Source organism: Colobus angolensis, unplaced genomic scaffold (assembly GCF_000951035.1).
Source record: "Colobus angolensis palliatus isolate OR3802 unplaced genomic scaffold, Cang.pa_1.0 Scaffold24, whole genome shotgun sequence".
Classification (NCBI taxonomy): Eukaryota; Metazoa; Chordata; class Mammalia; order Primates; family Cercopithecidae; genus Colobus; species Colobus angolensis.
Window position 1 is genome coordinate 2,885,262 of NW_012115599.1, and position 12,356 is coordinate 2,897,617.

At 50.2% G+C, this 12,356-nt stretch overlaps 1 protein-coding gene across 1 annotated transcript in view; it reads right to left on the minus strand.

Annotated features, from left to right (window-relative positions):
- The window catches only part of VAX2 (ventral anterior homeobox 2), a 33,908-nt gene that overhangs the window by 2,192 nt on the left and 19,360 nt on the right, over window positions 1–12,356 (minus strand). Inside the window, exon 2 of the mRNA XM_011945215.1 lies at window positions 10,471–10,658. Coding sequence (XP_011800605.1) covers window positions 10,471–10,551 — 81 coding nt within the window. The 5' untranslated portion in view covers window positions 10,552–10,658. The remainder of the gene's footprint in view (window positions 1–10,470; window positions 10,659–12,356) is intronic.

Sequence of the window (12,356 nt, forward strand, 5' to 3'; positions counted from 1 at the left end):
GTGTTCTCGATCTCCTGACTTTGTGATCCGCCCACCTCGGCCTCCCAAAGTGCTGGGATTACAGGCGTGACCACCATGCCCGGCTGGGAGCTCTTTCTAACCTGATCTGACCATTGCCCGGTTTGAAGTTTTTAGCAGCACCCTCCTGCCCCATCACCTATAAAGGCCAAGTTTCTCAACATAACACCAAGTGTGACTGGATGTGGCAGGTTGTTGAGGGGGACTTCTGATGGCCACACACTCAAAGCTGAGGACAAAGTGGTGCCACAGTCTGAAGAGAGTCACCAGCATCATGGAAGAGGTCTTTCTCAGGGCCTCTGAGAGGAGGCAGAACTGGCCCTGCCTCTACCACCCAGCACCCAGTGCTCCAATCCCCTTCCTAGTCTACCTGAGGAAAGAGAACTGGGCAGGAAGCTCAGGCTCAGTCCCCCGGGGGCCACAGAACCTCATGGGAGGAAGGGTGTGCTGCCCCACAGACGCAAGTTGGGGGAGGGCCCAGAAGAATCACTTGTAGGCACTAGGAGAGACTGGCATTCATGCCCCAGTCCAGAAACTCATCAGGCCACAGCACCTACAGGCCCATGTCATGGGGGCCACAATGGGAGGACCCAGAGTTGTTTCCCTGGGAACACAGAGGCCAACGCTGCTCCTCGCCTGGAGCTGGGGCAGGTGTACCAGGAGGGAGGTTGAGAACCATGGAGGGGAGGGCCCAATAAGAAAAGATCAGGAAGACCTTGCTGGTTCCTTCCTGTAAGGAAGGTTTTGAGAAGGTGCCAAGAAATGGGTGGAGGAGGAGGCTGGAGCCAGAGGGTTGCCCAGGTTAAGAAGACAGGCAGAACCAAGGCAGACTAGGCCACCTTGGCCATGCCAGACATCACCACCTCCTAGGAGTGACTGGCCCGCCAGCAAAGGCCTTCAGAAAGTGAGGCCTGTGTGCCTCCCCTCCTCACACCAGAAGATGTCCAGTCTTTTAAAAATATCTCTGCCTCCTTGAAGCCACCCCCTGCCCTCTGATCCTGGAGGAGGTGGCTCTTGGGGGAAGAGGGAGGAAGTGACTGAGACAGATCACAGTCCCCTCCAGAGGCTGCACTGGGAGGAGGCAGAGTGGGCAGGGGTCCTTTCATAGTTCTTCAGCAGGATGATCGCGTGCTCATGCTCCTATGTGAGATGTGCTTTCCGCAAACCTCAAACCTTGCTGGCAAGCAGTGAGTCAAGGCTGTTCTGAGTGGGGAAGCAGTGTGGGGCTTCAGGAGAAGATGAGATTTAAACTAGATGTGAGCTTTGTGTTTTGAAGGACATTGGATTGAGTTTCTTTCTTTATTTTTGTTTTTAGAGACAAAGTGTTGGTTTTCTGCCCAGGCTGGAGTGCACTGGTGCGATGAGAGCTCACTGCAGCCTCAAAATCCTGGCCTCAAGCGATCCTCTTGCCTCAGCCTCCCAAGTTCTGGGACTACAGGTGCACACCACCGCACCTGACGGACACAGATTCAATAACCAAAAATGACCAGAAAGTTATGGGATCTACTTGAGGTTGATTGCTTCCTTTATGTGTTCATTCACTCATCAGATATACACTGAGGCCCAGGGAATCAGCAGTGAACAAAGCCGAGTGAATCCTTGCCATGTGGAGTGGGCAGTGGAGTTGGGGAGGCAGAGGATGAACAACAAACACAAGCAAGCCTATCTGTCAATTGGCAACAAGGGCTTTGAGCTGTGTTTCTCAAATTATTTGAGGTGAAGACCACTTATTAAGTGTCCAATTTTGTTGAGGACTAATACTTTAAAAAATACAATTAAAATGAATTACTGGAAAGATTGCTATATACATTTTTTTTTTTTTTGAGATGGAGTCTCACTCTGTAGCCCAGGCTGGAGTGCAGTGGCACGATCTCAGCTCACTGCAACCTCCACCTCCGGGGTTCAAGTGATTCTCCTGCCTCAGCCTCCTGAGTAGCTGGGATTATAGGCGTGTGCCATCACACCCAGCTAATTTTTGTATTTTTAGTAGAGACAGGGTTTCACCATGTTGGCCAGGCTGGTCTTGAACTCCTGACCTCGTGATCTGCCCACCTCGGCCTCCTAAAGTGTTGGGATTACTGGCATGAGCCACTGCACCAGGCCTTTTCTAAATACCTATTGTCTATTTCTGTACTTACCATGTCATAGACAGGTAACAGTTTATGGGCTGGCAGTGGCCCAAGGGTCATACTATGGGGGGCACTGCTTTAGAGAAAGGTGGCAGGATAGCAGAAAGGAAGGGGGGGTGACATTTTGTTAATGGAATGGCACATGCAGCCTCCCTGAAGAGGGGACATTTGAGGAAGATATCAGTAAGGGATGGTCAAGGGAGATTCAGCCAAATCTAGCTAAAGGCAATGACTGGAAAGAAGAAAATCCTTTCCTATTTGTCACCTCTGGAATCTGACTACTGAGGGAAGCAGTCCCACCAGATGCTCAAGGAGCATAGCGCTGCACACTGCTGCATTCCCTGTCCCTGCTGGGAAGCTTCCTGACCTCTTAGCCAAGCCAGCACCTCCCCGTCCTAGAACGTGAAGCCAGGCACCACCTCCAGGAACCCCTGAGCCTCAGTGTCTCATCTTTAAAATGGGGACAATAATACTTGGCTATTGCAGAGATGAAAGAAGAAAGCCCATTTAGAGGGCTTAGCATTGTGCCTGGCCCACAGGAAATGTGGGTAGTTATTTATCACTTGCTTTCTTTGTTTCTAGCTCTGTTTCTGAACTAGAGGGAGAGGAGACACAGATGTCACGATTCTGGTCCTCGGGAAGCTGAAGGTCTAGTGGGGGAGTGACACTAACTCATTACCGACAAACAGAGGGCAATTCGTACTCAGGGAGTGGCAGTAATGGGGTGTGACAGATGAGGAATGACCAGGCATTTGCAAGGTGCTCTCCCACATATCCCATCTTCCTGCAGCTCTGAGTGTAGCAAGGAGAGGTGGGTGTGAGCTGGTGATGGGTTTGGGCATCTCCTGAGAAGGTGAGCCTGGACTCTAGGGGAGGAGAAGTCAGAGGCAGATAGAGCAGGGGCTGGGAGCAGGGGTTCTTGTTTCTTGGCCACACACGGGCTAGGTCAGGAATTCTCAAACTTGGCCGCACATTGGAATTTTCTGGGACGATGCCCAGGCCTCATTCCACACCCATATTAAATCAGAATCTCTAGGGAATGGGGCTGAGGCCTGGGTATTCTTCTAAAGCTCTGTGGGTGATTCTAATGTGCTTCCCAGCATTGCAGACTTCAAGGGCAGGAAGGAGTAAGAAGGCTCAACTGTCTACTTTCCACCATCAATCCCATCAGGCCCATCAGGCCCTAACAGGTAGGTTCATAAGGTCCTGCAAATGTTGTCTTTCTGTCTCTCTGAAGAACAGACAGGCTCAGAACCCTCTGAATGTGTCCCTCCTCCCCCAGGAGGCCTTCATTTCCACCTCAGGGTCATCGTCTTCTCAAGGTTAAATCCAAAGTGATCTGTCCTTTTCCGCTTCTGGGAAACCATTCCTAGCCAACTTCACAGGGTGGCGAGGCCGGCACACCTCCTGAGGTGTGCCTCTCCCCTCACCTGCTCAGTGCACCTTCTGGGCTGTCTCCCTCCTCTGTCTTCTCAGGGCCCCGTGTGACCTCCTGGAGGCTGTCATCTTGACTCCCTGGGACTCAGTGAATGCTTGGTGGCTGCCCCGCCCGCCTCCCGATCTCTTGCTGGGCCACACTGTGACCCATGGCCCCGTCCCCCTCCCTGATCTCTTGCTAGGCCACACTGTGACCCACAGCTGCGCACCAGGGGATGGGCACGGTTTCCACTTGGCTGCCAGGACTACAGAGGAATTTTCCAGGAGATTATCCACCAGTTTCTTTGGGCTCATGGCCAGTATTAAATTCCAAGGTTTATTGTTGATCTGGAAACGGCATTCTTCTTTTAAAGACTGTTTCCTGTGACCATGGGCCCATACTTAATCTGAGGTGAGCGGTATCTGTGTATCTAGGATGGCCTGGTTTTTGTAATCTGCACTGGAAAGGTATAATCTATTCTGCTGTTCTGGAAGAAGCCATCTGGGGCAGAGGCATCAAGCATGAGGCTGAGGACAATGCTGAAGGGCTGGAACAGCTCTTATCCAAGCTAAGTGGGCATCCCGGGGGCATATTGGGACTTGGCAGTTTGTTCTCCGCCTGACTCCTGGGCTCCTGGCCCTTAGAACGTCCTCCAGGCCAGCTGCAGGAGGGGAGTCCTGAGCCAGACTCTCACCTTCCCTTCCTCTGTAGCCACATCCTCTTATGTCCTGTTCGGACCCTGGTACTCCGGTCATTCATTCAGGCAACACAGAAATATCAAGCATTTGATGCAAGCCAGGCATTGCCAGGTGCTGAAAAAACAAAAATAAATAAAACTCCATTTCGACCCTCTTGGCTGTCAGGCACTAGCAGGGTGGGTCATGGGCAAGCAGTAAGTGTTATGATATGGTAAGTGTTTTGGTTGAAGTAGCAGACAATATAGTGGAGAATCAGAGGTCAGACAGCCCCTAATTCAATTCTGGTTCCCTTACTAGCTAGATGACTTAGGACTAAGTTACTTAACTTCTTGGTGCCTCAGTTTCCCCATCAGTAAAACAGGGTTCATAACTCTTCCTCACAGTTTTGTTGTAATGACTCCGTAGGCTAATAATCATGGACTTAGTAAAGTGCCTGGCAGATGATGAAGTCTTTTTTTTTTTGAGATGGGGTTTACTCTGCCACCCAGGCTGGAGTGCAGTGGCACAATCTTGGCTCACTGCAAGCTCCGCCTCCCGGGTTCATGCCATTCTCCTGCCTCAGCCTCTCAAGTAGCTGGGACTATAGGCGCCTGCCACCACGCCTGGCTAATTTTTCGTATTTTTAGTAGAGACGGGGTTTCACCATATTAGCCAGGATGGTCTCAATCTCCTGACCTTGTGATCTGCCTGCCTCGGCCTCGCAAAGTGCTGGGATTACAGGCATGAGCTACCGTGCTCAGCCGATGATAAACTCTTTTAAGCAACATGGTGATCACATCTGGTCAGATTTGCTCACTTTTCCGTAAGGCAGTGATTCTCAGACATCACTGTGCACCGGCAACGAAAAATATATAGGTTGTAGGGTCTTCCCTAGAAATCTGACTGGGAACCTCTGGGCTGAGGGTGGTACAGGCATCTGTATTTTACCCCAGGGGAGCTGTACGTACAGGCTGGTCTCCAGAGCATACCTTGAGAAATGCTGCTTTAATCAAACACCAAACTTTCTTTTTTAAACAAAGCATGGTGACAAGGTGTATCAGAAAGTTTCTAAAATCAAGGAGAACTGGACTAAGTGGGGCTGTCCCTGTTCTCCAACATGAGAAGAGCTTTGAGTGCATGCTACCCTTGGGCTGATAAAGGTGGGCAGAGGGTTCTTTTGCAGTCTCAAGAGAGAGATTCCTCTGAGGCTGTCCCTGCTCTCCAGGGCAGCCATGCGCAGCCTCTGTTTCACAGCCACGGAGTCTGGGCAAGGCTGGGACAGAGGTCAGCTGCACTGTGTCTTGCTCTCTGTTCCTACTCTGGTGGACTCTTTATCCTGCAGAGCCCTGTGGGTGGTAGGGAGCCAAGGAAAGGGCTTCCCCATTCTGCCTGCCCAATCCTGTAAGTGGGCTTCTCATTTAAATCTGCAGACAACTCAACTGAATTGGGCACGCTAGATTAAAAAAAGAGACTAGCCATGGAAATGGGCCCTGAGCAAGCTCTGTGTTTTCTCTGCCTGAATTGGAACCATGCCTGGGTCCTCTGAGTATCCAGGGAAGAAGGTAGAGATGTTGTCTGGCAGAAGGAGGAGAAGAGAAAAAAGAGAGAAGAGAAGAGATAAGAAGAGAGAAGAGAGGAGAGGAGAGGAGAAACAGAGAGAGAAGCAGATATTTTGGAGAGCCGTTGGAGCGCATATTCAGCAGAGCACTGGGAGGAAGATCTGTGAGTAGCTGGTGCTGAATCTCTTGGGCCCAAAAGAACCTTTGGCTTCCAGTCTCTTCCAATTCCTGGCTACACCGTGGTTCCTGTTATTGAATTTCCACAAGGCTATGGCTTCTGTTTTTATCCCTGGGGAGACCATCCATTATCTGAGGGCACCTGAAGGAATTTCTTATCTTTTCCCCCAAAAGAGCTCTGACAGAAACTCTCAGATAACTTAAATCAGAGAAAAACCAGCCCTCTCCCCAAAATCTGACATGCCTTCCTGACATCTCTGCTGGGATCTCAAACTTAACTGATCCAAAACAATATTCTTGATTACGCTCCCACCATCTTGCTTCTCCCCTACTTTCTCAACTCGTTAAATGGTGTCACCATTCTCCCAGTTGTTCAACCTAAACCACTTCCTTTCCCTCACCCTGTGCGTGTAATCCATGAGCAAGTCCTAACATTTTCCAGGGCTAAATTAGAGTACCTCTCATGTCAGTGCGCTTCTCTTCTCCACCACCTCTCTGTTCAAGGCCCATGTCAGTAGTCCCTACCTGTCCACTCCTGTCCTCTGTGGTCCCTTCCCTGGGTGGCAGCCAGAGCAACTTCTGTAAAATGCCAATCATCTCCTGTCACTTTCTCTTCAATGTATTATCATGATCTCTAAGCCCCGCATGATCCTCCCCTACCTACTTACTCAATTACCCTGTAGCTCCAGCCACTCTGGCCTTCTGACACTTCTAGAGCATTCTATGTCAGTTCCTACCCCTCAGGTCTTCATAGTTACCCTCTGCCTTGACATGTCCTGCCTTCTCATCTGGCTGTCTCTTCCTTGTCATTCAGGCCTAAGCTCAATGTCATCTTCTCAAAGAGGCCTTCCCTGAACACCTCAGTAAAACACTTCCTTCTAGTCTCTCTCCTATGACCCCATTTGAGCTCCCTCATAACACTTATCACTCTTGGAAATCCAGTTTGTCTTTGTCTCCATGGATCTTAGCTGCACAAGGGCAGGTGCCTGGTCTGTTTTGTTCTAAGCTATAGCCCTAGTGCCTAGAAGAGTACCTGCTATATAGTAGATATTCAATAATATTTTTGAACAAAAGTATGGGTGAACATACTGAGAATGCCACAGAATCCTAGCTACAAGTTAGTTAACCTCTCTGAGGCTCAGTTTGCTTAAATGGGGATAATAAGATCCATAAAGCCATCTTCTTCTAAAGGTTAAATGAGTTCATGAATGCGCCTGCTGCAAATCTTGAGCAAGTTATTTATTTAACTTTTCTATGCCTCAGTTTCCTTCTTTTTAAAGTGGAAACCATATACTCTTATTGCTGGACATGGTGGCTCACACCTATAATCCCAGCACTTTGGAAGGCGGAGGAGGAAGGATTACTTGAGACCAGGAGTTCCAGGTCAGCCTAGGAAACAAAGCAAGACCCCGTCTCTACAGTAAGTAAATAAAATAAAATAAATAAATAAATAAATAAGACTTACTGTCATATGCTAATGAGGTGATTCAGGGTGGATCTCTAGGTAGTTTCAGGACTGGGGCTGGTTCTAGAAAGACCATACTTGTGATTAGAGGGTGGAAACTTTCAGCCGACCCCATTTTTTCCTTCTAGGCAGGGGAGGGAAATGGAGATTGGATTATAGTCTTTTTTGTTTGTTTTTGAGATAGAGTCTTGTTCTGTCACCCAGGCTGGAGTGCAGTGGAGCTAACATGACTCACTATAGCCTTGACCTCCTGGGCTCAAACAATCCTCCCGCCTCAGCCTCCCAAGTAGCTGGTACTACAGGTGTGTGTCACCACACCCTGCAGTTTACAGTGTAAACTGTAAAAAATGCTTCAAAAAACTATTTTAGAGATAAGGTCTCCCTGTGCTGCCCAGGCTGGTCTTGAACTCCTGGGATCCTGAGTGATCCTCCCTCCTTGGCCTCCCAAAGTGCTGGGATTACAGGCATGAGCCACTGTGCCAGGCCAGCCTGGATTTAGTCTTGAACAAGGAGACCAGGAGAACTTCTGGTTGGCGAACATGTGGAAGCGCTGGGAACAGGGACACTGGAAATGGTATGGGAGCTCCACGCACTTCCCCCTTACCTTGCCCTTTGCACCTCTTCCATCTGGCTGTTCCTCACTTGTGTCATTTATAACAAACCAGCAAGTGTAGGGGAGGTGTTTCCTGAGTTCTGTGCGTCATTCTAGTGAATTGTCAAACCTGAAGAGGGTGATGTGGGAGCCCCCAGTTTTAGGCCAGTCCATTCAGAAGCACAGGTGGCTCCTGGAACTTGGGTCTGCTGTGGCACTGTCTTGTGGGACTGAGCCCTTAACTTGTAGGGTCTGAGCTAGCTCTGGGAATAGATGTCAGTACTGAACTGTTGAATATACTCAGTGACGCTGGAGAATTGGAGCACTGCCTGCTGTTGGTTGGAACATACCATACACTTGGTGTTGGAAGAAAAATCTCACATGTATCCCACAAGGTTGTGGTGAGGACTAAACTAGTTAGACTGTGTCACACCCTTGGAACAGGACCTGGTGCATGGGAAGTGCTCAATAAGCATTGGCTGTCCGTGACTTTTACTATCTGTCAACCCTAGGACTGGGGACAGAGAAAGGAGGGTCATCAGTGGGAACAGTGTGGAGGACTTGCTGAGGGCCTACTATGTGACCAGCTGTGTTCTGGGCTCCTTGTGGAGCGTGACGAGGGGCCCTGGCCTATAAACACATTCTTGCCCTTGGGAAGCAAATACTGGTGGAGATCCAACACCACACACATGCTCTCTCTCTCTCTCTCTCTCTATCTCTCTCCAGGTCAAGCCATGTGGAAAGGTCTCTTGGGAAGAGGGCAAGACGCCTGCAGAAGGCTTCCTGGAAGAGGAGGGGCTTGGGCTTGACCTCCAAGGGCAGCTCAGTGTAGGGAATACGGGCCTCGGTGACTTCCCCAGGAGCTCTGGCCTGGCCCTGCCACTGCAGCCTCTTCTCTGAACACAGGCCGGGCTTCCCAGCCCCCTGTTGAGCCCAGCTGGAGGGAGGCCCTGAAGGGTTGTTTGGGAGCTCTGCAGTGGCAGCTGGGGGAAAACAAGTGCAGGTGGAGATGACCCAGCCCTGTAGGACAGCAGCTGCTGTCCTTCCCCAGCCTGCCCCTCCTCCCGGTCTGCCTCTCCTCCCTGTCTGCCCCTCCTCTGCCTCTCACCCCTTCTTGCCTCTTCCTCTGTCTTACACTCAGTGTACCCCAGGAGGAACCTGCTCACCCCTCAAGGGGACCAGGACTTCCACGGGCATCTGACTACCCCCTCCCCAGGGGTGGGCTACACAGCACTCTGTTGGTGGGATTTGAGGGGCTGGAGGAATTATGCTGAGGGAAGCAGGGAGAGCTGACCTCACTGAGGCAGGGACACAGGGGAGGACAGCAGCCACACAGAACAGAGGGGAAGCCCCCACTCCAGCACAGCCTCCTGCCTCACTCGCAGGAAGGAAACCAGCACACTGCTCCAGACCAGCGCTTCCTCACTCCCCTCCTCCCTTCCTCTCCACTTTATCAATCCTATTTCGGCCATTGTTTGCAATGCATGTGTTGATTGATCTCCCTCAAATATGAAAGCAAACTACTAGAGCTCTGGCTGAAAGAAGGGTCTCTGAGTTATTCTTTGACAAGCTCAAGGAAGGTTGCCCCATTTATAGGCAGCATGAAGACGAGAGACTGCTTGTCCAAAGCCCAGCTCTGGAACGAATTAGTTCTCTGAACTTGGGCATAACTTCCTGTCACCTGTAACATGGGAATGACATCATCTGCTTCTTAGCAGGGATTAGTTACTTAACATAGGCAAAGCACTTAGTGCCTGACACGTGTTAAGTACTAAGTATTATTATTATCGTTAGTAGTAGTATTCTGTAGCTCTAGAACCAGCTCAAAGGGTCTCCATTCATACAGGGTAGGTGCTTAATTTACAAAAGCTTTTTCTTTCGAGTTAAGCATACTATTGTTAAAATGCCAGCCCTACCCAGGTGAAGGGGGTGTGCAGACCCCTCCTTTCCAACAAGAGACCGAGGCACCCTGAGATGAAGGGAAGGTGATGGAGAGTGGGAAAGGGCCAGGAATGGAGAAGCAAGAGGTCCCCAGCCCAATTTTATAATGTTTCATCTTCCCCAGAATCTTTATTTCCAACCAGCCAAGCCCTCACCATCCCTTCTCGTCACGCCTCTTACATGTCAACACTCCCTCAAGCCATTCCCTGCGCCCTGAGGGCTGCTCTCCCTGTTTCTCTGAACCTTTTCCATATTCCATCCAAAAGTGCCTGATGTATCCAGAAGGCCCTCGCTGGCATTTCCTGACTGTCTGTCATCGCAGTGTGTTTATTTGCTCTTTCGCTCTCATTTACCTGTAGCTGAAAGTCTTTCCCTCATGCTTGTCTGAACTCCTCGGAAGTTGGGTCTCCCTGTAGCAGTTCACAGGGCCTCATATCCCCAGGAGTTCCCAGGCTGCCAGGACAAGAGTGGAGTGGCCTGGCCCTGGTCTCTTACCTGGGTCTCGGAGAGGTTCAGCTGGCGGGCCAGCTCAGTGCGCTCGCGGCCCACCACATACTGGCAGCGCTGGAACTCCATCTCCAGGCGGTACAGCTGCTCGGCAGTGAAGGATGTACGTGTCCGCTTGGGCCGGTCCAGGTCCAGGCCCTTAGGCAGGACAATTTCCCGAATTGTCCCCTTGGCATCTGCAGAGACCATGAAAGGAGCCAGGTTAGTTCATTAGCTAGGGAGTTAGATCACCAGAAAACATCTTAATAAAAGGTGGTGTGATCTATCGTGGAGCTCCTCCGGCCTGGATCTGGTTGCATGACCTGTAACAAGTTGCTCACCCTCTCTGGGCCCAGATTCCTTAACCACCCAGTGCAGGATATTGTATCGAATGAGTGGCTAAATGTATGTGAATAGGCCTCAGTACAAATACCATCGTGGTCTGGGAAGAAAGGACTCACTCTGACCCAGCCAGGATTCTGAGCCTTTGCAGAGTAAGGAACAGATGGGAAAAATATGCTGGATCCTCAAGTACACAGGGAATGATGGGTTAGAATTGAGTGTGATCAATCAGGTAAGGCTTACTGGAGAGGTCAGAGCCAGGTCCTAAGCTGTGTGTGTGTGTATGTGTCGTGTGTGTGTGCATGCATGAAGGAGTGTTATCCACAGACCTGGGGTCCATGAGGAGGAGGCTAGCTGATGAGGGGCAGAGGACAGTCTGGGGAGCTGAGGTCCCCAGGAGGAGCCCAAGGACAACTGCTGCCATATCAGGCTGCTGGGATGCCTTCCAGATGGGGCCTTCTGCCACTCCCCATATACCTAGTCCTGAACAGCAGGGCCACTCCTGGACTCTGGCCAATGCCCTCCACGTACAGGGCCTCCAATATTTTGGAGCCCACTGAAGAGAGATTGAAAACCCAGCAGCCCGTGTTCCCCATGCATTCCTGATAAAGAACTTAGTAACATTTAACTACAGGGGTGGAGATGATCCATGTTTGACCCACACATACTGATGGCTTGAAATCTAGTTATTAGAACATTTTCTGTTACAAATTAGACTGTGGAAATATGCAGCATCACACCTGTAGGATTTTCAAAATCTCTGCCAACAAATGATGTCCATGATAACGAAGCTAAACTAACAGGAATTTCCATTACTTAACATTGGCAATGGGAAGCTTACCAACTCAAGGCCGCCGTAAGGAAACCCAGGGTAGAAAGCAACCCTCCACAGGTGCAGGAATTTCAATACCCTCCAGGGGGCGCACGCAGTCGGAGTTTGCAACACGGCCAGACTGGGCAGTGGCAGTTGACATTGCAGCCAAAACAAAGGGTGACACATCTGCAGTACTTGCTCTGGGCCAGGCACTGTTCTAAGCACTTAATTTAATTTAATTTTGTTTTGTTTATTTATTTTTTGAGACAGGGTCTCACTCTCTCGCCCAGGCTGGAGTGCAGTGGCCCATTTCAGCTTGCTGCGGTCTCGATCTCCTGGGTTCAATCGATCTTCCTACTTCAGCCTCCCGAGTCGCTGGGACTACAGGAGCGCACCACAACGCCCAGCTAATTTTTGTATTTTTTGTAGAGACGGGGGCATAGGGGATTTCACTGTGTTGCCCAGGCTGGTCTGTAACTTCTGGGCTCCAGTGATCCGCCCTCCTCAGCCTCCCAAAGTGGTGGGATTACAGGCGTGAGTCACTGCACCCGGCCTTATTTTATTTTTAAATTATTTTTTTCTTTGTTTTTAAAAAATGAGATGGGGTCTCACTCAAGCTGGTTTTGAACTCCTGGGCTCAAGTGATCCTCTTGTCTCAGCCTTCCAAAGTGCTGGGATTGCAGCTGTGAGCCACCACACCCCGCTGTTTTAAGCACTTTAACCTTCCCAATGTCTCCAT